This window comes from Bos indicus, chromosome 13 (genome assembly GCF_029378745.1).
Source record: "Bos indicus isolate NIAB-ARS_2022 breed Sahiwal x Tharparkar chromosome 13, NIAB-ARS_B.indTharparkar_mat_pri_1.0, whole genome shotgun sequence".
Lineage (NCBI taxonomy): Eukaryota > Metazoa > Chordata > Mammalia > Artiodactyla > Bovidae > Bos > Bos indicus.
Genome location: NC_091772.1, coordinates 40533685 through 40559083, shown reverse-complemented (window position 1 = coordinate 40559083; position 25399 = coordinate 40533685). Strand labels below are relative to the sequence as shown.

Sequence of the window (25399 nt, the reverse complement as noted above, 5' to 3'; positions counted from 1 at the left end):
TACATATACACTTATTAAAACTTATTAATGCATATTTAATTGTATCACAAAAATGACACAAGGGAAAGGGATAGAAGGATTAAGCAAATTAATTAATTAGATACAAAGTTCTCAGTCTCAAAAATTAAATTCCCAAAAGTTTAAGTGTTTGTCACCTGTGTTACTACAAGTCCAAAATGACTGGTTTTCTAAAAGAATGGTGGGTAAGAAGTGGAGGGAATTACTTATGAATTAACCAGGGATTCTTTAGATATCATTATAAACTGCCAGTCACCATGATTTCAATGATACTCAGAGTTTTAAAGCTACTTCATTAAAAAAAAAAAAGAAACTAGTCCTTATCCAAAAGACTATTTATGAGAATTAAGGGACTTACACACTTACAGCTGAGTGTTCAATAATATACTCCCAGTGGAATGGTCTCTAAAAATATCTATAATTAAAACTGAACAGTGAAAAAAAATGAATGACTTACTCCTTTGCTGGCAAGTTAGTGAAGGACTCATTTGGTGAATCAGGAGTGCTTGGGGCTTGCAAAATACAGTTAGGTTTTCCGGTGGATGGGGCATCTCTTTCTTGCTCAGAGTGGATTACATTTAAGGTCTCTGTTCCATCTTCTTGCTCCATTGTGTCTCCCAGATTTGTCTGTAGTTCTGGACTCTTTAAAATCAGATCGTCTTCACTTACAGAAACTGTGAGGTCACTGCTACTGCTCAAACTCTCCTCCTCCTGCTCTTCCTGCTTTTTTCTGAAGGGCTCCTGTGACTGTGAGTCCTCACAAGGAAGGTGATCTGTAACAGGGAATATGAACAGATGGCCAATCACTGACTTCAGGGAGCTGGGAGAGGTAAGATGCTCTACCTCTCAGAGCAGAACTACTCATCAGCTAGGAACATGCAGAAACAATCCACAAGTAACTGTGGTGTTTTTTTAAAGCACATTAAAAATATTTTTAAAATATCACAGTGGGTTTAAAAATCAGAGAATTTGTTTGCAAAGGTACTTCTATGGACATATTTAAGAATGCATTAGAACGGAATTCATTGGCACAGTCACTACTTTGCTTTGGGACAGATACGACAAGACGGTATTTTGTATTTTTAACACACATCACCACCCAGAAAAACTAAATACTGACAAAAATCAGCAAACCGTCTTAGCCTCTCACCCCACCTGAGGAAGCTTTCCTGGCAGGGGGCTTCTCTTGAGGACATTCGTTTTCAGATACATAGGATTCTGAGCCTGACAGCGGAGAGACTGGCGGTCTGGCTCTTTCTTCCTCGACTTCAATATGCTCCCGTGTCAGTATTTCTCCCTCTGATCCCTCTGATCTCCTGGAACTGTCACACTTTAAATCAGTGGTTCTGTTCTCCGGACTTAATCTCTCCCATAACGGGGAATGGAGTTCGGCCGACTTTTTGCCTTCAGATAAATTACTCTTGCTCTGACATGCGTTGCTTCCTATCTCGAAGCAATGAGTTTGTTCCTCCTCAGACAATGCGCTGGCTGTGACTGGCGTTTTCTCACCAATCTGAAGAGATGTCTTTCCATCTATTTTGTCAGACTTATTTAAGCACTGTGTGTCACCAGGAGTTTGTACTACACGGCTGCCTGTCACATCACTGCTCTGGGCTGTCTGCTGGTGTGAATGTGGGTCAGGAATTGAAAAGTTCTTTGTGGGTTGGGGAGATTTCCGCTCTGTAGTGAAATCTCCAATGCCTGAGACAGCTGACATTTGGCGGCCCATAAAGATGGTTGCTGGTTGATACAATCCTCTTGACATGGCTGTCCCTGAGTTAATTTCTGCCGGCATTACAACCTGCAGCCCCAAACGACATGAATAAGAGTTAAACATGCTGTCTGTGAACAGTGAGGTTATTTAGGTTGTTTTCAGGAACAAAATGAGGTAAGGAAGCATGACCAATGAAATCAACACCTACCATGTTTTATAAAACTCATTGTGTTTTGTTGTTGTTCAGTCGCTATAGTCAAAGCTATGGTTCTCCCAGTAGTTATATATGGATGTGGGAGTTGGACTGTAAAGAAGGTTTCTATACATTAATAATGAAATATCAGAAAAGGAAATTAACTGTCTCATTCATAACTACATAAAAATACCTAGGAATAAATATAACCAAGGAAGTGAAAGATTTCATGTTGAAAACTATAAAACATTAGTGAAAAACACTGGAAAAGACACAAATTAGTGGAAAAATAGTCTGTGCTCATGGATTGGAAGAATTAATATTGTTAAAAGGGCCGTAATCGCCAAAGCAATCTACAGATTCAATGTGATCCTTATCAAAACTCCAGCGGAATTTTTCACAGAATCAGAGCAATCTTAAAATTTCTGTGAAAACACAAATGACCCAAATAGCCAAAGCAATCTTGAGAAATAAGAGCAAAGCTAGCAGCATCATGCTGTTTTATTTTGAAATATATTACAAAGCTACAGTAATGAAAACAGTATGGTACTGCCATAAAAAAAAAAACAAAAAACAGACACATAGATCAATGGAACAGAACAGAGACCACAGAAACAAACCCATACATGTGGTCATTTACAACAAAGGAGCCAAGAATATACAATGGAAAGAGGACAGTCTCGTCAACAAAGGTGTTGAGAAAACTAGACAGCCACATGAAAAAAAAATGAACCTAGATCATTAGCTAATACCACACACAAAAATTAACTCAAAATGAATTAAAGACTTGAATGTTTTACAAAACCATAAAACTCTTAGAAGAAAACACAGATGGTAAGCTCTTTAATGTAAGTCCATGGCAATGATTTTTGAATCTGACACCAAAAGCAAACGTAACAAAAGCAGAAACAAACAAGAGAGACTACTTCAAACTAAAAAGCTTCTGAACAGCAAGGAAAACCATCACCAAAAAGGAAAACTATCGAATGGGAGGGAATATTTGCAAATGATATATTGATGAAAGTGAAAGTCACTCAGTCGTGTCTGATGCTTTGTGACCCCTTGGACTATACAGTCCATGGAATTCTCTAGGCCAGAATACTGGAGTGGGTAGCCGTTGCCTTCTCTAGAGGATTTTCCTAACCCAGGGATAGAACCCAGGTCTCTTGCATTGCAGCTGGATTTTTTACCAGCTGAAACAACAGGAAGTCTTGATATATTGATAAAGGGCCAATATCCAAAATGTATAAAGAACTCATACAACTCAAGAGCAAAAAAAATTGGCAGAAAAGTCTGAATAGACATTTTTCCAAAGAAGACATACAAAGGGCCAAAAAGCATAGGAAAACATGTTCAACTTCACTAATAATCAGGGAAAAGGAAATGAAAACCACAGTTAGATATCACCTCACACATGTTAAAATGGCTATTACTAAAAACAAGAAATAGCAAGTATTGGTGAGGATGTGGAGAAAAGGAAACCCCTGTGTACTGTTGCTGGGAATGTAACTGGTGCAGCTACTAGGAAAACAGTATGGAGATACCTCAAAAGTTGATCTAGCAATTCCAATAAAACAAAGGCACTATCTTGAAAAGATATCTGCACCCCCATGTACACTGCAGCATTATTCACAATAAGCAAGATACAGAAGCAATCTAAGAGTCCAATAACGGCTGAACAGGTAAAGAAGTGGTACAAATACACAATGGCATATTATTGAGCTGTAAAAAAGAAGGAAATCCTGCTATTTGTAACAATGTGAAAAAAATCTGAGGCATTATGCTAAGCGAAATAAGTCATACAAATACTGTATAATCTCTCTTACATGTGTGCATGCTCTTTGCAACCCTATGGACTGTAGTCCGACAGGCTCCTCTGTCCATGGGATTCTCCAGACAAGAATACTGGAGTGGGTTGCCATGCCTTCCTCCAGGGGATCTTCCCGACCCAGGGATCAAACCTGCATCTCCTGTGTGACAGGAAGATTTTTTTTTTTTTAATTTTACCACTGAGCCACCTGGGAAGCCCAATCTCTCTTACATTTGGATTAAAAAAACAAAAACAAAAACAAATACAAACCAAGTTCACAGATACACAGAACAGACTGATGGTTGCCAGAGGTGGAAGAGTGGGGAACAGAAGAAATGGGTGAAATTTTTTTTTTTTTAGTTTAAATAAACTGAAAGCATGTGGAGAAAGTTATAGCAAAGCAAATGAATATAACTGAAAAGACTTATTAGTGAACAGAAGGTAACTTTTAAAACCAGGGGTTCGTCTTTACTGAGGGAAGGGGGAAAGGCCACACTGCTGGAGACAGCAGCAAATTTAGAACTACTGTAACAATGTCTCAGCTAATAATCACCAACTACAGTTTTTAAAGCAGGTGGACCCTGACCGTTATTGCACTTGGAAAAATATATTTATGTTATTCTGCATGTTTTGCAGAATGTGGCAGTAATCTTTATTTTTCTTATTATTTTTCCCCACAGATAAGGAAATTAGTATCATGATGAATGCAGAATAGAAAAATGGAGCTGTCAGACCTAATTTCCATCTTTTCACACAGTACTATTACTGCTCTTAGTTTCTACGTAAACAAGTCCTTAAGTCCCAGTGAGACTTCCCCAAATCCCTTAATAAAAATTTACATATAACAATCCTGAAGGAATTCTTTCACTTTATTATATGTCAGACTGCATTGTGTCCTTCCCTAAATTCTTATGTTCAAGTCCTAACCTCCAGTATGACTGTATGTGGAGATAGAACTTAGAAGGAGGTAATAAAGGTTAAATGAGGTCTATCAATCAAGTAGACTGCTGTGCTTAGGAACAGACCAGAGATCTCTCTCTCCACACACATGCACAGAGAAAAGGACACACAAGAACAGAGAGAGAGGATAGTCTGCAACTCAGAGCTCGCACCAGAAACCACCCCAGCTGGCACCTAGATCTCAGATGTCCAGCCCGTGACAAAATAGATTTGTTTTTCTAGCTACGCAGTCTGGGCTGTTTTGTTATGGCAGTCCGGGCAGACTGAGACTCCATGACAATGTGATTTTTAACTTTTCATTTTGCCACTAGGGTAGATGAGAGACTCAACCAAATTTTCACAACTGTAGCCAAAAGGAGACATTTCTGGCCAATAAATCCAATAGAAGTTGGAACTACCAAAATTTCAAAATGGGTCCATTAAATTCAGGCTTTAAAGGTACATCTTGTAAGTTTTTTGGTACTGACATCATGCTAAAATCATCTAATACATGTTGTTACCACCAGGTGGCTTTCCTTTCCTTTTCCTAATTGGTAGGTACCTCTGGCCTCAGTACCACAGTAAGTGGTGTGACGTCAGGACTCCTCAGCACGGCCACCCCAGTGGAACAGGAAGATGGCTGACTACAGCGACAGAAGGATCAGTGGACATGTGCCAAGCACTTACCAGGTGTCAAGCCAACTTCCATTGGTTACTTTTTAAACCCTTGAAATGACCATTTTTGTTATACCCACTCCAGGAAGACTTAGCAAGGGCAGACAATTTGCTCTTGGTCACAGGATTCAAACCCAGATACAAGGACTCCATTGCCCATCCATTACGCCATAGCACTCGAAACTGAGTTAAACTCAAACTGGGTTACACAATAACACAAGAATTCCTCATAATGAAATCTGAAGTGTATGTCTAATTTCTCACTCCACTTCAACCAGTACAGAATCCCATCTCACCTGATCCAACTGGACTAGTCCAGCAGCAAGGGAGACCATTTCAGTCTCTGCTATGCTTAGCTGAAAATGCATCTAAATGGATACCTGAAATATTTTGCACCACGAGACAAGGCTGCTTTTATTCGACCAGGGATTTCTCCTAACTTTTGAAGAGCTTTCACCCAGACTACCTTAGAAGGCAGTGGCAGCAAGATAGCTAATAAGATGGACACGGTCTGAGTTTGAACTTGGGCTCCTGCAAGCAGTGCAGCCTTTGGCAAGTCAACCAACTTCTCTGAGCCTTCCTCTAGAATGAGGGTAACAACAGTATCTACTTCCAGAACTGTCGACAGGATTAAATGAGTTGATGAATATAAAGTACTTACTGAAGGCCTTGGCAAAACAGATGTGCAGTGACTGTTCCCTGTTCTTACTATTAGGATTAGAAGCAGAAATAACAACCTGTACAGCCATTTTCCATGTGACCCTGGCAGGGAAGTTTCCAACAGTGGAAGTGGAACTCCTCAACCAGCCCTGTGATGAAATTCTCTCGTCCTTTACATTCTTCAGCCCTGGTAGGGTATAATTTTTCTGTGAAGTATCCAGTTCACTTCTGCTTTTAGGGGCATATATTTTACAGTATAACAGTTTAGAAACTTCAGAAACCCCACCTCAAAGTTTATGCTCTCATTCACAAATGCCATCTCCATATGGTACATATGTTTTGGGAACATATGTTTCGATGTGTTTTTAGGTACATGTCCTAGTCACTGTTGATACATAATAAAACTGGGCAAGGAGAAGAACATGCCTAGAGACCAATGGTATTAGAGTCTACCCCAAAGTGAAAAATGACCATGTATAATAGAGCAGGATGACTATATGATAGTAAAATTTGTGAGGATTCAAACTGAGACCTGAACTTTGTCTTTCCTGCTAATTAACAACAATGAGAGTTTACTAAGTGGATTAATACTAGAAACAAGTGTGGGGGATGAACAGACCAATGATTACTGAAGAGAACACATGACTCTGAAGAGCAGCCACCGGAGGCATGGACACACTGGGTGTCCTTTTATAAAACCGAGCCAAAGTTCCACCCTGAAAAAATAGACAACTACTATCTGATCATTCTTAGTAGAGCATCCAAGTTACTGCTTTTGGTTGAAAGGTGCACAATCACTTTTTAAAGATATCCTTCTGTAACTCAGAATTATCATGAATTTGAAAGCTCCTCTCCCCTTCATTGGTGTTTTCCATCTCAATGGCCACCCCAACTCAGGGTCTCTGGTTCATTCCTTGCGTCTGAACAAAGCCTGGTTTCCTCGCTCCATGAGCTCCTTCCCCCAGGGCACCCACACCACACTACCAGGCCTGCCTTCCCCCACCTCTGATGGAACTGCTCTGCGCCCCAGCGCTTCCTCCACCTGCCCCACTGTGCACGTGCACGCACAATGATTCAGGGCGGGGGCGGGGGGGGGATGTCAATCACTGAGCGTGGGACGGAGTTCCACGATGGTCCTTTCCAAGCTCATCTTCTCCCACTTCCTGAAAGAACACTGGCCCTTAGCCAGGCTGACAGCTGCCCACCAGGCTTCCAGCTTCCACTCCCTCATTCACAACATTTCCAAACTGGAGAATATCTATCACATCCCCAGGGACTGGCACCTGCCCTACCCTTCATGTCAGCTCACACGGTACCTCCTCCCCAGGCCGCAGAGGATGCACTGCAGAGGAAGTGAACCCTCTTTCTCCATGGAGCTGGCCCTCAGCACACACTATCCTGGGCCTGGGAAAGAATAGCACTTTGTGGAGAACACCTGGAGGGCAAGCATCATGGCATTCCTAGAGGGACCTCTGCTTCTCAAACAGAGCACTCGCTCAACAATGATCCACTGAATTCAACCACGGGGCTAAGGCCAGTCCCTGGAGACCAGTGCTCCAGGCACAGAGACTAACTCATATGATGCTGAAAGAAGAGGTGCACAGGTTTCCAATGAAAGATAAAACACACCCCCAAATGATAAGGAATTGTTCTAGTTTAGTATTTAGTAAGTATTAACTACTTTGGAAACAATGACAGACTTTATTTTTTTGGACTCCAAAATCACTGCAGATGGTGACTGCAGCCATGAAATTAAAAGATGCTTGCTCCTTGGAAGAAAAGTTATGACCAACCTAGACAGCATATTAAAAGGCAGAGATATTACTTTGCCAACAAAGGTCTGTCTAGTCAAAGATACGGTTTTCCCAGTAGTCATGTATGGATGTGAGAGTGGGACTATGAAGAAAGTAGAACACTGAAGAATTGATGCTTTTGAACTGTGGTGTTGGAGAAGACTCTTGAGAGTTCCTTGGACTGCAAGGAGATCCAACCAGTCCATCCTAAAGGAAATCATCCCTGAATGTTCATATGAAGAACTGAAGCTGAAGCTGAAATTCTAATACTTTGGCTACCTGATACGAAGAACTGACTCATTGGAAAAGACCCTGATGGTGGGAAAGACTGACGACAGAAGGAGAAGGGGACGACAGAGGATGAGATGTTTGGATGGCATCACCAACTCAATGGACATGAGTTTGAGTAGGCTCCAGGAGTTGGTGATGGACAGGGAAGCCTGGCATGCTGCAGTCCATGGCATCACAAAGAGTCAGACATGACTGAGCGACTGAACTGAACTGAACTGACTGAACTACTTTGGGATTTTGCTGTAATGCTTTACCTTTTAATTGATGGAACATCAATGGGAAATTGAAAAAAGGAAACTTATATATGTCTCAAAGTGTTACCTAATTGATTCTTACATATGCAAACAGACAAAGCTTTTAAGGTGGTAACACTTTTCAGTAAAAAGCAAACACTTCTAATTATTCTGTGTAACATGTTAGGGGGTTGGCCGCTATATGTCTCTTGCCCTAATGTTAAATATGACTGAAAAGGAAACTGTATAACTATACATAAGGTAAGGAATCAGTTGTACCAATAGAAAAAAAAAAATCTCCCGTTTTACTTAAGTACCATTGACACTGCCATACTAACAACGTGACTATCAGGAACAGCACAGAAAGAACAAACTGGATCATAGATTTAAAAACATGTCAATTATTTCGCGACCAAATGTCAAACAGAAAGACTGCCTGAATGGCTCAGAAGTCTATCACATCACACCACATTTGGTGTACATCTAATGGCAAAGAAGTCATTTATCATTAAAGGCCTTTTCATATAGGTCAAGGTTGCTGGGGCTTGGTGTTTTGTATCCTACAGTTTAAAGAATGCTCTAAATTCTAGGTTTTTTAACTTTTTAATCTTTAGGAAAGAAAACTAAAACTTTCTATAAACTCAGATTAATGCCTGCTAATGCACAGAAAAAAAAGAAAAACTAAAACCTTGCTCCTACTATAAAAACAAAATAGTGTGGCCTCTGTTTCTTTTCTGATAAGAGTCTTAAATACCAAACAGTTAACTGCATAATAACATTTACTGGCAGCCAGGCAGCCTGCTTAGCAGATATATAAAGCAGGTAAAAGGAGAAAAAGTTAATTTCTTGGCTGAATGATTCCATCGGTAGCTATAGGGCAAACCTGAAAGTCTTTTAGTAAAGTAGCAGTTGATTCTTCTATCAATCTGTAGCACACATACTCTTCCAAGGAAAGCATTAAATATGAAAATCATATCCCGTTATCATCTGTTTCCAGCTTTCAGCCCAGGAAGCTTTTCTTAATGAATGCTGCAGCCTAAGGAGCAAGCACGCTGTTGGCTTCTCTGAATAATGGAGTGATGCTCCCGGTTTTGCTTATTACAATATCGACTTGCTGAGGGGGTTTCACACATAGTCACAAGTGACTACTCTTGCCAGCATGCTCCAAGTTATTACAAGATGTTTTTAGACATTTCATCTAAAAGAGCTTTACTGCTTTTAGTGAAGAAAACATCTATGGTCTTGAACAGAATCATTTATATGGAGATAGGGAGGAGGATTAGAAGCCTGCATTACGGCAGATACATAGCAGAATTTATTTAAGTATTCCTTGCCGTTCTTTTTTGTCTGCTGCTGAGATATGCAATCCTTTCTTTCCACTTTATCTATGAAAAGGTTAAAATGTACAAAATTATGTATACAAAGAAAAGCAGCAAAATGCCCATTTTGTTTACCGCTCATTTAAAACATTTCTGGAATGAAGAAAAAAGCAGCTACAAAGCATTATAAAAACACAATTTCATCTGCTGACAACACTGAGGTTTTCTTTGGGCTCTATCTCTTTTGCAGCCACAGTGACTGCCTTTCGGCAAGTTTAATTGAATTATACACTAAAGCCATACTCTATAAGCAAATGTCTTTAAACAATCACTTAGAGTGTAATCAAAAAGATCTTTGTAACAAGATGATCTTATTTAAAACAATATCTTAAAAGATGAACACTCCAAAAATCCTCTGTTAACAGAAAGTTTATCATTTTAACTTACTACCTTTTCTTTGTCTTCATCTTTCAGTTCACCTTTTTTCCCCAGGCTATCTTTTGAGAGTAGCTGCATCTTCTTAATTTGAGTCTCAAATTCAATCTAAAAATAAACAAAGTTTGATTTTGTGGAGGATATTATTACAACCAACACCTGTCCATATTTTTCAGTCTTTACAACATAAAAGGAACAGTGAAGAGACAGTAGAAGCTGATACAGCTGAGAAATTTAGCTTATCTTAGAAACCACACAATTTCACAAACAACACATATCAAGAGCTGAATTCTGTAAAATGTTATATATTTTAAATAAAATAGCATTGATGGAAGTTTTACTTAGCCTTTCATCAATTCAGGAAATAAAACCTTGATGATATTAAGCTACATGAAAATCCAGTTATTTTATCTTGAAAGTAACACATTAGATGATGTTCTCTGAAAAGTTCTGTCCTTAAAAAGGGAAAAGAAAGCAATCCTACTGATTTCTTATCTGAATGATATCTACACAGTATCCCGGTCCTATTCATCACAGCCACTGAAGGTATTATTTGCTAGACCATCAACTGGAAACACATGCCATTTCTCAGGGATACACATGCACTGTGGACCTCTGTGATCAGCACCGCAGCCATCAGGTTTATTCTGGCCCTAATAACGTAGAGATGTCAGTGTCACTGTCACGCTCCAACTGATGAAAATGACTCCATTATGAAGTGACTTTTCCTTAAAAGCAAGGCATAAAAAGCTTTGTTCAAAGTATAATAAAACTTTGATTCATATGTTAGTAATTAAAGCTTTAAAAAGCCCTTGACTATGGTCATCACAGATAATTTTCCATCACAGAACACTTTCCAAACGAGGCAGTGATGCTCTGCAATTAGAAACACACCTATAAGATAATAAAATTAGAAAACTGTTTTCTCAGTTCTCAGTCTAAATACAAAATGGGCCCAAGTTTTTGTTTTGACACTCAAAAAGTGAACAGACAATAATAACCAAAATTGACTTGTCTCCCTCAAAATATCTTAAAACGTATTACATGATGCCCCATTTTTAGTAAAGTTAAGCAGGGACTTCTTTTTTCTCTATCACAGTGCTATTAACACAATAGATGGCAGTAATGTTATAAAGAGATACCTAATTAAATCAAAGTTTCATAAGGCCAGTAAAAATGACAAAATAAGCCAAGAAAAGATAAAGAAATAAGGCAATTAAGAAAATCCAGTTTACTTCTTTCTGTTCTATATCTACTCTTTTGAACTCAACAGATATTTAATTTTTAAGCCCAAGAGCTTTAAGCAGGCATCCTCTACAAATGCCAAGAGAAAATATCTTTAAAAAGAGATGAGAGGTGGTTTACAAAATAAACACCAAAAATAAAGAGGTTTATTAAATAATAAGTCTTAAGCAAAAACTCTTTCTTCCTATGGCTTACAAATGTTTTCTTATGCTCAAGGATTTCAAGGGGAGGAGACACAGGACCAGATGGGGACTTGCTCCCCCACCCTGGGGACCTTCCCTGAGCCCTGTCATGCCAGCCCCGTGCCTGGCACTTGAATGAAGGAGGCTAAAGTGGAGGCTGGCAATGCTCCTCATACGACCCCGGAAGCTTTCTGGGTGCTCCTAGGTTCCAGCGACCCTGTCTCTGTGCTGAAGGCTCCTCAGCCCTTGGGGAGGCTGCTCTGCCCACAAGAGCACATGGGTAATGAAACCTCACCCTCTGTACCCCTCCTCCATCAGCCCTCAACCAGTGATGCTTGGCAGCCGGGAGCTGCATCTCCCAAATGCTCTGAACCACCCGGTGGAGCGTCCCTGTGGGATTAATCTCCATGTGCCGACTGGAGCTGACTCAACACCCCGTTTCGGTCACCTGTTCTTCCTTGTCTCAGCTACCCACCTGCAGCATCCTTGCACTTCCCATGAAAGCCACTTACAGCCAGACCCTGTCTCAGGATCAGCTTCAGAGAAAAGCCAAACAGACAAGACCAAAGGACACCTGAGGAAAATGCTAATGACAAGCTGCCACGGTGGGGAGTGGGGGTTGGGGGAGAGGATGAAGTGGGCAGGAGGGGTGGGGCATGTCTTCACAGCACCGCTGATTCTCTGGTTTACATTCATGAACGGAGGCTTAAGCACTCTACCTGAATGCTGAGAGGGGACAACCTGAAGGGCTGTAGTCAAGACTATTAGTTGAGCACAGCCAACCTCCAAACCTTGATTTCTAAGTACCCCTCTGCACTCAAAGGGGTACAGAGCTGCACTGTGAACTATACTCACAGCTCCTCACATAAGAGCCTAATTCCAGGTCTGAGGCAGGGAAGCAGAAGGTAAACCTGGAACATCCTGTCAAAAGGACAGGAAAATGTGAAGAGCAAAAGAATAATTACAGTAACTGGTAATGTAATGATGAAATAAAAATTCACAAGCCCACAGTGAATTGTGGGAGGGAGAAGGAGGAGGAAAGGAAGGTCTTCTTCATGAAATGCCAGCTAATAAAGGTATTGATAGAAGATAAGATCAAATCAGAAACATTTCACAACTTCCACTATAACTGATTCAGGCACCATTAATGGATCCTAAAACCACTAGGCAAAAGGCTGCTGAGAAACAAGGTATTCCCAAGATGCCAAGCCACCACTCGGCAGATTATTTACTAATTTTCAAAGCAGAGAAAGGTACCTTACGATAGAGAGACCTAGAGACTGCCGTATTAACCAAGACATCAAACTCAGCCTCGCTCAAGCAGGACCACCCGACATCATAGCTCATATACCTTCTGACTGGATACATCAGGGTGTATATAACTTCAGCCATGACTATTTAAATTTAACTAACACCAAAACTCAGTCCTCAGTGTCCCAAGCTACATTTTAAGTGCTCAACAACCGCGTATGGCTAGTGGCAACTGTATCAGACAGCATCTATAGGGAGAAGGTTCCCATCGCCACAAAGCTCTACTGGGAGGTGCTAGTCTAGGCTGAATTTCTAGTTCACAAGAAATACAGGGAACACTACACAAGTTAAATGACACCACAAAGAAATAACAAGTCAAATTCAGAATGTAAGTCATCCTAGAAACAACTGGCCTGCCTTCTTCAAAAAGTCAGTATCATTTGGGGGAAAAAAAAAAGGAAGAGGGGTAGGAGACCAAATCAGATTAACAGATTAAAATAGAACACAATAACAAATATAACATGTGAGCCCTGGTTGGCTCTTGGTCTGGAAAAACAGACTTTTGAAGAGAACTGCAGAAACTAAAATATCAACTGAATATTAAATATTATGGAATCATTAGTAATCTTGTTAGATGTGATAATGGTATGATTATGGAGAAGACTGTCCTTGTTTTTAGAGAATCCACACTTAAGTATTTAGGGGAGAAATGTCATGGTTTCTGCAGCTTAAAATAAATACACATACAGAGACACAGGCCAAGCAAATATAGCAAAATATTTATAACTGTTATAAATATTTATATTTATATCTGGATAGATCACAAGATGTCAGTCCATTTAGGTTGCTATAATAAAACAGTACTGGTTGGGCAGCTCATAAACAATTGGAATTGTTGATGAGTTGTGGAGGCTGGAAGCCAAGATCAAGGTGGCCTTCTGGAGAGAGCCCCCATCCTGGTTCAGGGCTACCATCTTCTCACTGTGTCCTCAGGTGGAAGGGGCCAGGAGTGCCCTGGAGCCTCTGTTATGAGGCACTAATCCCATTCATGAGAGCCCCACCCTTGTGACTTAAGCACCTCTCAAAGGCCCCACCCACTAATAATACACTTTTGTGGGGTTAGGATTTCAACATATGAATTTGGGCAGGCTTACACAAACGTTCAGACCATAGCACGAATGTTTATTATAATAATTATTTTCATGTATATTTAAAACTTCTATAATACAAGGCTAGGGGGAAAGTTCCGGAGAAGGCAATGGCACCCCACTCCAGTACTCTTGCCTGGAAAATCCCATGGACAGAGGAGCCTGGTAGGCTGCAGTCCATGGGGTTGCTGAGGGTCAGACATGACTGAGCAACTTCACTTTCACTTTTCACTTTCATGCATTGGAGAAGGAAATGGCAACCCACTCCAGTGTTCTTGCCTAGAGAATCCCAGGGACGGGGGAGCCTGGTGGGCTGCCGTCTATGGGGTCGCACAGAGTTGGACACGACTGAAGTGACTTAGCAGCAGTAGCAGAGGGAAAGTTCAAGAGGGAAAAAAAGGAATGCTGAAGCCAACTTCTCCTGTAACCGGTGAGCAGATGGGTTAAGTCAGGTAAAAGCCCTGAGCAGCACAAATAGAAATGAAGCCTCGCCCTCCACGTTTGGCACAGTTTGTCAAGCAGCCTAAGGGAGTGGGGAGCCAGGGTGAGAGATGGCAGGGAAGGGGAAGCTATTCTGACTCTCAAAGTCGATGGGCATGAGGACCAACTCCTTGGACCAGTTCTCCCCCTCAGTTTCCTCCTGACACCTGGCCTGCCCAGAACAGAGGGGCCCACACCAGAGAAAAAGAACCCTCTGAAGAAGGAGCCAGTCTCTCAAGATATCCTGATGATGCCAAGAGATACCAGGTACCGGGTGAGGGGCCAGGTATGGCTGGTGGCCATGCCTGTTTAAGTTAACCACTTATATAGTATAACAAAGCACAGATATTCCAGTAAGTCAACTAAAGCAGAAATCTGAGAACATGCAATTTCAACCTGTCTGATCAAAATGTGGCCATATGGTAATAAATTCCTGGAAAAAACTGACAGTTAATCTTCTGGATAAACAACCTAACGTTAGTGACTGTCACAGATCTGAAACTTATTCTCGCCAGTCCCAATCTTAGCAAAAAAAGACTAGAAAACAAAAACATAAACAAAAAACAGTACAAAACACCACCTTCAGTTCTTGCAGCTTCTCTAAACTTGCAGTAATGTTAGTTTGGATCCGCTCGAACTGCTTTAAATATTCTTGGTTTCGAATACGAGCATTCTTTTCTGATTCACATATTTCCTTCAGGTACTTCTTTAGTTTTATATACTTCAGCTTAGCTCTAGAAGAGTAAAAGCAGATTTTTAAACAATGGAGTTAGACTTGGACAAATCTAAGGATTTGCTTTAACAAAACTGTTAATGAGACAGTGTATTCTAAGATATTTTACCCAAATGCTGCAGCCCAAAGGACAGAATGTATATGCATCTTTAGAGAGGAAATTAATGCAACATCACTGAGGTATCACCTCTAGGCATAACTCTCCTGAGAAATGGACACAAGACCACATTACACCATTCACACATATTTACATGGATTTCTTTCTCAAAATTAAGTGTGGTGTCAAGAGCAGGGTCTATGTGGCCCTGTGCAGGTAAACAGCCCATTACATTCTTTTATGTGACAGCTTCAAAACTACCTGTTCATGCTGCTGCTGCTAAGTTACTTCAGTCGTGTCCGACTCTGTGCGACCCCATAGACAGCAGCCCACCAGGCTCCGCCATCCCTGGGGTTCTCCAGGCAAGAACACTGGAGTGGGTTGCCATTTCCTTCTCCAATGCATCAAAGTGAAAAGGGAAAGTGAAGTCTCTCAGTCGTGTCCGACTCTTCACGACCCCATGGACTGCAGCCCACCAGGCTCCTCCATCCATGGGATTTTCCAGGCAAGAGTACTGGAGTGGGTTGCCATTGCCTTCTCCTACCTGCTCATATAGAAACAGAATCAAACTATACACTATAACCCATAAACATTTTAAAAACTTTAGAAATTTAAAGTGCTCCAAAAGGTCTCATTTAGATATTTTAAATTTTTGTTAGAAACTGCAATAATGCACTGTATTATGAAAATATTTTATAATAGCAAATCGATTGTAACTCTGCTCAAATTGTGAAGAAACGTTTCAGTTCAGTTCAGTTACTCAGTTGTGTCCGACTCTTTGCGACCCCATGGACTGCAACACACTAGGCCTCCCTGTCCAACACCAACTCCCAGAGCCTACTCAAACTCATGTTCATCAAATCCACCCAACCATCTCATCCTCTGTTGTCCCCTTCTCCTCCTGCCTTTGATCTTTCTCAGCATCAGGGTCTTTTCCAATGAGTCAGTTCTTTGCATCAGGTGGCCAAAGTATTGGAGTCTCAGCTTCAGAATCAGTCCTTCTAGTAAATATTCAGGACTGATTTCCTGATGGACTGGTTGGATCTCCATGCAGTCCAAGGGACTCTCAAGAGTCTTCTCCAACACCACAATTCAAAAGCACCAATTCTTCAGCATTCAACTTTCTTAACAGTCCAACTCTCACATCCATACCTATGACTACTGGAAAAACCATAGTTTTGACTAGATGGACCTTTGTTGGCAAAGTAGTGTTTCTGCTTTTTAATATACTGTCTAGGTTGGTCGTAGCTTTTCTTCCAAGGAGCAAGCGTCTTTTAATTTCATGGCTGCAGTCACCATCTGCAGTGATTTTGGAGCTCCCCAAAATAAAGAAATGTTTGGAAACTCCAAAATGAAATACCACATAACCCTGCCTAATATTTTGTTGAAAGGTCAGCTATAATAATTATGCCTTAATCACTCACAGATGCACCATGTTTAAATTGTGACCCAAAAGATAAGACTACAATGTATCTTATTTTTAAGATATTTAAGCAAAATAGATTCCTGAAATTATACAGATACCAAATAATGAAAATATAATAATTTTTAAAATCTATTTTAATCAAATTTATTCTTATACTTGATAGTGATTATATGAAATTACAGTGTTTACTTGAAACATTTACACATCAAAAATAAGGAATAATAACAGGACTACAACTATGGTATTTGTAACATATATTAGGGTTAAATTTTGATTGTTGTTTAGTCACTAAGTCATGTCCAACTCTTTGCAACCCCATGGACTGTAGTCTGCCAGGCTCCTCTGTCCATAGGATTTTCCAGTCAAGAATCCTGGAGTGGGTTGCCATTTCTTTCTCCATGGTATCTTCCCGATCCAGGGATCAAACCCAGGTCTCCTGCACTGCAGGCAGATTCTTTACCATCTGAGCCAGGCAAACTGGTCTTAAAATTTTCTGCTGTCATATCTTACCTGCATACATCAGACTGATGATATTCATAAAGTTTCCTTTCCAGGTCCAATCTCTTCTTTTCGCTATAATAAAGAAGTATTTCATGAATAAATTACACTGGTCAGTAACAGGTAGTCAAATTTAGAACATGATCTCCTTTTTGAAAATGCTTCTCTGGTCTGAAGTGAAAAGAAAGTGAAAGTCGCTCAGTCATGTCTGACTCTTTGCGACCCCATGGACTATAGCCTCCCAGGTGCCTCTGTCTATGGAATTCTCCAGGCAAGAATATTCGAATGGATAGCCGTTCCCTTCTCCAGGGGATCCTCCCAACCCAGGGGTCGAACCCAGGTATCCCGCATTGCAGGCGGATTCTTTATTGTTTGAGCCACCAAGGAAGCCCAAGAATACTGGAGCCTATCCCCTCTCCGGGGGATCTTCCTGACCAGCTGAGCTACTAGGGAAACCCTCTCTGGTTTAAGAAGCAGAAAATGCCAGCTGCATGTGAAACTCAAGACACAAAAGAACTTAGCAGTCACTAGGCAAGTCAAAAAGCAGAAAGGACACCAGTATGAAGCAAAAAGAACAAGCTTTTCGAAATAAATGTGGAAATGCAGTGAGAAAAGCCTGGAAAGCAGGTTCATTCACTCCGCAAGTGTTATTTCTTGAGTGCCTTCATGAGCCAGGCTCTGCTCTAGTCCTGGAGATTGACTTGGTGAATGAGCCAACTAAGGCTCCTACCCTAAACCAGTGACATTCAAGAGGTAAGGACAGACAATACACAAGATAAACATGTAAAATACAACATGGCCAGCATCTCTGAGAGCTATAAGGATTCCGCCAGGTCTAGACACGAGGCTACCCTAAAACCATCCTGGACTGCAGGTTGGGGGATCATTCTGTTTTCCACCAGATGATCCTGGGCAGGACCTCATGGCTGAGTCAGGAAGGGGTTTCTGAGAAGCAGACCTGGCCTCACTCACGTTTAGGGGAGACCAGGTCCCTGACACCATGACTGTGATCTGGGGGCGTTTCCCTGTATAACCTGTAAACACCATCATGATCGGTCACTGACTGCCATTCCCAGGAACTACGCCATGCAGGCTTCTGAGCTTTCTGATGAGTGCTGGCAGGAAGCTGGAGGACAGAGCGGGCATGCCCACCTGCACACCTGGTCTGGTGAGAAGCAGGGGAAACTGGGCAGCAGAAACGGTGGCAGTGGCCAAAACCCAGGGGCTGGAGAGGAAAACCACTGGACAGGAGGCCATTCCAGCCTCAAAAAGAGCCCTGGGGAGGTTCAGTCGCAGACTCTGCTCCATGACCACCAGAGTAACAGCTTCAACTGAAGCCATGCTGCTAATTTAAGCTAACATTAACTAAGGGTGAAAAAGAAATTGTATAATGTCTTTAAAAAAAAAAAAAAAAAAGACTGTGAATCAAAGACAAGGATTCCGGCAAAGGAAGGGTTCAGTGGCTCCCTGTGGGAAAGGGCTGAGGCATGGTCACTTGGGAGCCCTGGATTGTTAGTTTCTATTTTCCTTCAGTCATTTTTTTCCCTTAAAACCCCCAAAGGTTATACTGTTAGCTTTATTATAAGTAAATTTCTCTGCTCAGTGTAATCTAGAATGAAAACCACTGTTTAGCCAAAATTCTTTTAAAGGGAAAATGGTGTCCAAAACCCAAACACCTAATCTCTGCTTGTGGAACACAACCCATTCCTTAGCTGGGAAGTGCCTATGTTTAAAAAAGAAAAAAAACTTGTAGAATCACCAGTTTTAAACTAGTAGCTTCAAACAGATCTTTACTTTCTCATTACTAAGAGTGAACTTGAAGTAAATATGGCATAACGGCTTCCATGTTAGAGATTTTTATTCCCTGTCTAAGATTTCACAATCAGTATGATAACAAGGAGTGGCTGACTGGACAGTGTAAGCAATTTAACACTAAATGACGAGGGCAGAGGGTCCTTAAACATGGCTATGACTTTTGTCCCTGATGTCCTTCTTCAGGCCTATTGTGCTCCTGCCAGTAAAGCGTGATCATTGTCTGTTTGCAAGGAACCATCAGTTGGACCCAGCTGGAGGGTTATCCTCTGGGATGAGAGGTGTAGCCTATGAAACTGCGAGGAACACGAAAGACAGGTCAAGACAGGGGAATGTGTCCAGACTGGGAGAGGCTGGAGAGACACATTAACACAGGTTCACAGGTGGAATCCTGGACCAGGAAAAAAAAGGTGTTAAGACAGCTGCTGAAATTTGATTGGAGTTTGTGGACTGGTATATGGATGTTAGTTTCCTGACAAGAAGGGTTATTTGGTAACCGTGTCAGGGGCATCACATACCTGCCCTTTTCAAATGGTTTGGACAAGTCTCGTGCTCTTAGACAGGCAGACAGACAAATAGAAAGGGGGAAAGAAAATGAAATAAAAAGTTAAGAGTTGAGAGATCTGGGTGAGGGGAATACTAGAAGTCTTTGTCCTATTTACCTGCAACTTTTCTGTAAGCTTGGCCTTGTTTTAAAATAATTTAAAAAATTCACCCCTCACATGGAAAAGGACCACAGTCTTTATGGAAATCCATCAGCTCTCAAACAACCAGTTCTTTTCAATAAAGAATGTAAAACTTCCTCATTCCTACTCTATCTTCACTACACACAGACATCCACTGGTCACACTTCTCTACTCTAACACTTCAAAAACTGAAAAATCACAGTCAAATACCTCTTGGCCTTCTAATTCCAGACAAAATGATGCTGATCTCATTACCTCTTCCTCACAGGCTCATTTTTCTGAACACATCCACACGGCAGCACTCCAACACTGACTTTCCTATCTGTTCTTCTCAATCTAAGACTTAAGATATTTACCCAACAAAAAAGCCAGAGAAAGGCTTATTGGGAGGATCATCTTGCAATTTCTGCACCTTAAATCTCTATTTCAAAATCTTTAAATACCCAGCCCTGGGATGTATATTCACAGGTCCAAGTTTGCATCACCTCATCCTAGACCTGACCTTTTGAAGTTTTACACACCTGGGTGGTCCTCAAAGCATAGCCACCAGCTTTAGTTTTCTCCTTATAAGCCACTTGTTACTCTGTTTTTGTCTCAATACCATCTTCAGCTTTACTCAACAAATATCGCAGCATCAATTTCTGGACTATTATGGTATCTCACTCTGAATCAATACCGGCACTGAAAAAACTGGGGTTGGTTAATAGCCTTTCAAAGGGATGTTTTTATATGATTTTAAGAGTCGATTCCACATTCATGTTGCTACCATGCTTGTGGCACTAGATACATTGTAACAAATCACTGCAACAAGCTCTTTTAGATTCAGTGACTGGCCTTCATCACAATGAGGAGAAAACACCAGAAAACACCTTAAACAAAAAGGAAAAAATTCAGAATATAAAATTACATCTATATGTGACAACAGCTAAGACAATGTGGGTTAAAAATATACCACTTACGAAGTGGACTGCCAGGAGTTGGTGATGGACAGGGAGGCCTGGCATGCTACAGTCCAGGGAGTCGCAAAGAGTCGGACACGACTAAGCAACTGACCTGAACTAAACACTGCGATGGCCCACCTCTTAAGAGAACTGAGAAAAGACAAGTTGTTTTTCTCTTTCATTCCCAGGACATTTCCAGACTGACAAACCAGCTGTGACTACCTGCGGTTGCAGACATCAAAACAACTCCAGTTTTAGGAGACAAAGGTCCTTACGGTCACTGGGATTGATCAAACAAACAGGTACATCCAAACACTGAAATAGGATATAGACAATAATATTCATTGCTCATTGCTTTGCAAAACTAACAGCTTTCAACTTTCTTTTACTTTAAGGCTCACTGCTCTCAGTTCAGTTCAGCTGCTCAGTCGTGTCTCACTCTTTGCGATCCCATGGACTGCAATATGCCAGGCCTCCCTGTCCATCGCCAACTCCCAGAGTTTACTCAAACTCATGTCCACTGAGTCAGTGATGCCATCCAAACATCTCAATCTCTGTCGTCCCCTTCTCCCACCTTCAATCTTTCCCAGCATCAGGTCTTTTCAAATCAGTCAGTTCTTCGCATCAGGTGGCCAAAGTATTGGGGTTTCAGCTTCAGCATCGGTCCTTCCAATGAATATTCAGGACTGATCTCCTTTAGGATTGACTGGTTGGATCTCCTTGCAGTCCAAGGGACTCTCAAGAGTCTTCTCCAACACCACAGTTCAAAAGCATCAATTTTTCAGTGCTCAGCTTTCTTTATAGACCAACTCTCACATCCATACATGACTACTGGAAAAACCATACCTTTGACTAGACACACCTTTGTTGGCAAAGTAATGTCTCCGCTTTTTAATATACTGTCTAGGTTGGTCATAACTTTCCTTCCAAGGAGCAAGCATCTTTTAATTTCATGGCTGCAGTCACCATCTGCAGTGATCTTGGAGCCCAAAAAAATAAAGTCTGACACTGTTTCCACTGTTTCCCCATCTATTTGCCATGAAGTGATGGGACCAGATGCCATGATCTTAGTTTTCTTAATGTTGAGCTTTAAGCCAACTTTTTCATTCTCCTCTTTCACTTTCATCAAGAGGCTCTTTAGTTCTTCTTCACTTTCTGCCATAAGGGTGGTGTCATCTGCATATGTGAGTTATTGATATTTCTACCAGCAATCTTGATTCCAGCTTGTGCTTCTTCCAGCCCAGTGTCTCTCATGATGTACTCTGCATATAAGTTAAATAAGCAGGCTGACAATATACAGCCTTGACATACTCCTTTACCAGTTTGGGACCAGTCTGTTGTTCCATATCCAGTTCTAACTGTTGCTTCCTGACGTGCATACAGATTTCTCAGGAGGCAGGTCAGGTGGTTTGGTATTCCCATCTCTTGAAGAATTTTCCAGTTTGTTGTGGTCCACACAGTCAAAGGCTTTGGCATGGTCAATAAAGCAGATGTTTTTCTGGAACTCGCTTTTTCGATGATCTGATAGATATTGGCAATTTGATCTCTGGTTCCTCTGCCTTTTCTAAATCCAGCTTGAACATCTGGAAGTTCACAGTTCATGTACTGTTGAAACCTGGCTTGCAGAATTTTGAGCATTACTTTACTAGCACGTGAGATGAGTGCAATTGTGCGGTAGTTTGAGCATTCTTTGGTATTGCCTTTCTTTGGGACTAGAATGAAAATCAACCTTTTCCAGTCCTGTGTCAACTGCTGAATTTTCCAAATTTGCTGGCATATTGAGCGCAGCACTTCTACAGCATCATCTTTTAGGATCTGAAATAGCTCAACTGGAATTCCATCATCTCTACTCTCTTTGCTCGTAGTGATACTTCCTAAGGCCCACTTAACTTCGAATTCCAGGATGTCTGGCTCTAGGTTGGTGATCACACCATTGTGGTTATCTGGGTCGTGAAGATCTTTTTTGTATAGTTCTTCTGTGTATTCTTGCCACCTCTTCTTAATATCTTTTGCTTCTGTTAGACAAAACAGAATCTCACTGCTCTACTAGACAAAAAAAAAAAACCTCTGGCCTTACTTTACCTCAAAGCCCCTATCTCTGGTGATGAACATGTCAGAGAAGCTGAATGACCAGCTCAAGGTCACATAACTGTTCATGGACTAGAAGCTTGGTTTCTACATTTCTCTTGCAGTTTTCTCTGCATCCAAAGTTATTTGCCTCTGTGTTTATTACCTATGCATTAGAGTTAGTTAGGGACTTTTTAAAATGAAAAATGAATACACACAGTAACAGATTTGTACTGACTCAAAAATGAAAAAAAATCTCCCAAGGCAGAACCATGAATAGGCTATAAAGCATGACTCAGATTCCTTATATAATTTCAACAGCCTCACCTTGCTTAACAGTGCAACCATTAAGTATTAAACATAAAGTGAGTAATAATCATTACACAGTTATCATACCATAAGGACTATAAACGGCCAGGTGTTCTGAGCACAGGAAACAAAAATGATAACTCACAATTAACTTCGTTTTTGTTTTTTTAATGCTATCATTCAAACTAGTAACATTTTAAAATTAGAACCTGGGTTAAGGGGAACTTCCCTGGTGGTCCAATGGTTAAGACTCTGCACTTCTAATGCAGGGGTTGTGGGTTTGATCCCTGGTCCAGGAACTAAGATCCCACATGCCACATGGTAAGACCAAAAAATTAAAATAAAAATAAAATTAGAACATGGGTTAAGAGATACAAATAACTCAAGGCCTGTGGTAAGGAAGCCACTCTTTTAACAGAATAGAGGCAACGAGCCCTTTAAGTGTATGATGCACAGAGCAATGTTTTGTCCCTTAATTATCAGGTGTGTGCATTTAATACCATTTTTGAAATATCATGATGCCAGTTTTCCTGATTGACCAGAAAATGGTCACTATTTAGTGGTAAATGAGTGGCTACTCAGTTCTACATAACACATTCCCAACTCCTGGACACTAGCTGGTTGACTTTGGACACCAGCTGGGGGACACTAGCTGGCTGACACTTCTACTCATTCAATAAACATGTATCCAGTCCCTCTGCCATTTCAGGTACTCTAACATGAGCCGAAGGTCCAGCTCCATATGGCTCCTGTCCTCTTGGAATTCTCAGTGTAGGCAGGATACAAGTCACTTGATGCACTACCTAGAAGTCTTGAAGAATGCACGTAAGTCAGGAATTGGTTGATTCATACTTGGCACAGGGAAGGCACTACAAGAACTGAATTTTTTTTAAGTTGGAGGAGAGTTGAGTGGGTGGGTGGGTGTGCAGTGGTATGTCAGAAAGAAAACAAGACGTAGAAAGATTAAGAGTTAAACAAAATAAATAATAATAAATTAAAAGGTGAGGAAGATTAAGGAAGCCTGTTGCAGATGCTCTATAAACAATCTGATAGGAATTAAATTTAGCATAGGATGAACACAATTCCTTTTCAAAACCAGTAACTTCTGCCTTTACCTTACATGTAACTATTGTCATTTCAGAATCATCACTGCGTGCAGCACCCCTCTTCAGTAAAATGACTCTGTAACTTTTAAACACTCATTAAAAGTGCTATTTATCAAAAGATCCAAAATTCTATTTCCTTTCTTGTCGACTAATGAGATTTCCAACTCCAATTAACTTAGCAGCTAAATAATAGCTTCAACAACCAATCTTTTATGTAGATATTTGTAGTAAATTGCTTTGTAATTTTCTCTCTTTACAGTGATCAATTGGTTTTCAGTGATTCTCATCTTTTCATGTCTTAATCAACGTATCACGAACCATCTTAAAGTTGGGACTTCTCCCGCTGGAAATCTGGCCCTGTAAAAGTCTCGTGCATTTAAACAGGGCGCATGTTTGACAAACACACGCACACGCACACGCACACACACACACACACACACTCTCCCGCCTGCATTCCTGGGCCTGTCATCACCGAGGGAGCGCGGCTGTCAGGGCGTGATGACAACCTGAAGGGCCGGGGAGGGGAGTGTGGAAGGGGACCAGAGAAACTCACACGCTTTGATTGAGAGTGACAGGCAGGAGACTCCGGCTTTCACTCCTGGGCGCATCCAGGGACATTCCCGCCGGGGACCTCCCACGGCGGGGTGGAGGGCAGTGTCTCCGGTAAACTCCGTCCTCCGGGAGTTTGGGGGACAGGGCTGGTCTGGACTCCAGCCCAGGGGAACCGTGGTCGGGGGCGGGGCTCCCGTGGACCCTCGGGCCGGCCGACTCCCCGCCCCCGCCCCAGCTAGGCCGTACCTGTTCCGCAGCCCTTGCTGGAGGTGGGCCACCTGCTCATAGTAGTCGGGGCTCGGAAGCGCGGAAGCCCCGCGCGTCCCACCGCCGCGGCCGCTCCGCTCCGTCATGGGACGGTTGAGGTCCTGGTTGTCCCAGGCGACAGCCCCAACATGCACCGCGAGCCAACACGGCGCCCGGACGCCGCGCAGGGGGCGGGGCTCGGACCGTGGAGGGGCGGGGCAGACGGCCTCGGGGGCGGGGCGCCGTTCAGAGGCGGGGCAGACGGCCAAGAGGGCCCGGGCGAGGAGCTGTGGAGGCCGGGGCACACGCCTCGGTGTCGGGACGCCCTGCAGGGGCGTGACAGACGGCCAAGAGGGGCGGGGCGCCCGGGAAGAGGGCGGGCCGAGTCTGCGTACGGAGGGTGGAGAGGCGGGCTTGTAACTTGGTATCCAAGGCCTCACTGTACCACCCCCACCCAACCCCTGCCGCGAGACTGGGGCTTTCCTCTCCTCTAACCGTTCGGAGTTCTTGAGAGACCCTGGCCCTCCTTCGGGCGGGGCC

General features: G+C 42.0%; 1 protein-coding gene across 2 annotated transcripts in view; it reads right to left on the bottom strand.

Moving 5' to 3' along the window:
* The window catches only part of KIZ (kizuna centrosomal protein), a 93447-nt gene extending 68253 nt beyond the window's left edge, over positions 1–25194 (bottom strand). The window contains exons 1-6 of one of the 2 annotated variants that reach the window (XM_019973258.2): positions 24860–25194; positions 17153–17215; positions 14967–15120; positions 10096–10188; positions 1174–1819; positions 476–791 (exon numbers count right to left, since the gene is read on the bottom strand). In XM_019973258.2, the coding sequence (XP_019828817.2) occupies positions 476–791; positions 1174–1819; positions 10096–10188; positions 14967–15120; positions 17153–17215; positions 24860–24966 (1379 nt within the window). In that variant the 5' untranslated portion in view covers positions 24967–25194. The remainder of the gene's footprint in view (positions 1–475; positions 792–1173; positions 1820–10095; positions 10189–14966; positions 15121–17152; positions 17216–24859) is intronic. The other variant, XM_019973257.2, reaches the window with a different exon arrangement.
* Between the last annotated feature and the right edge of the window lie 205 nt (positions 25195–25399).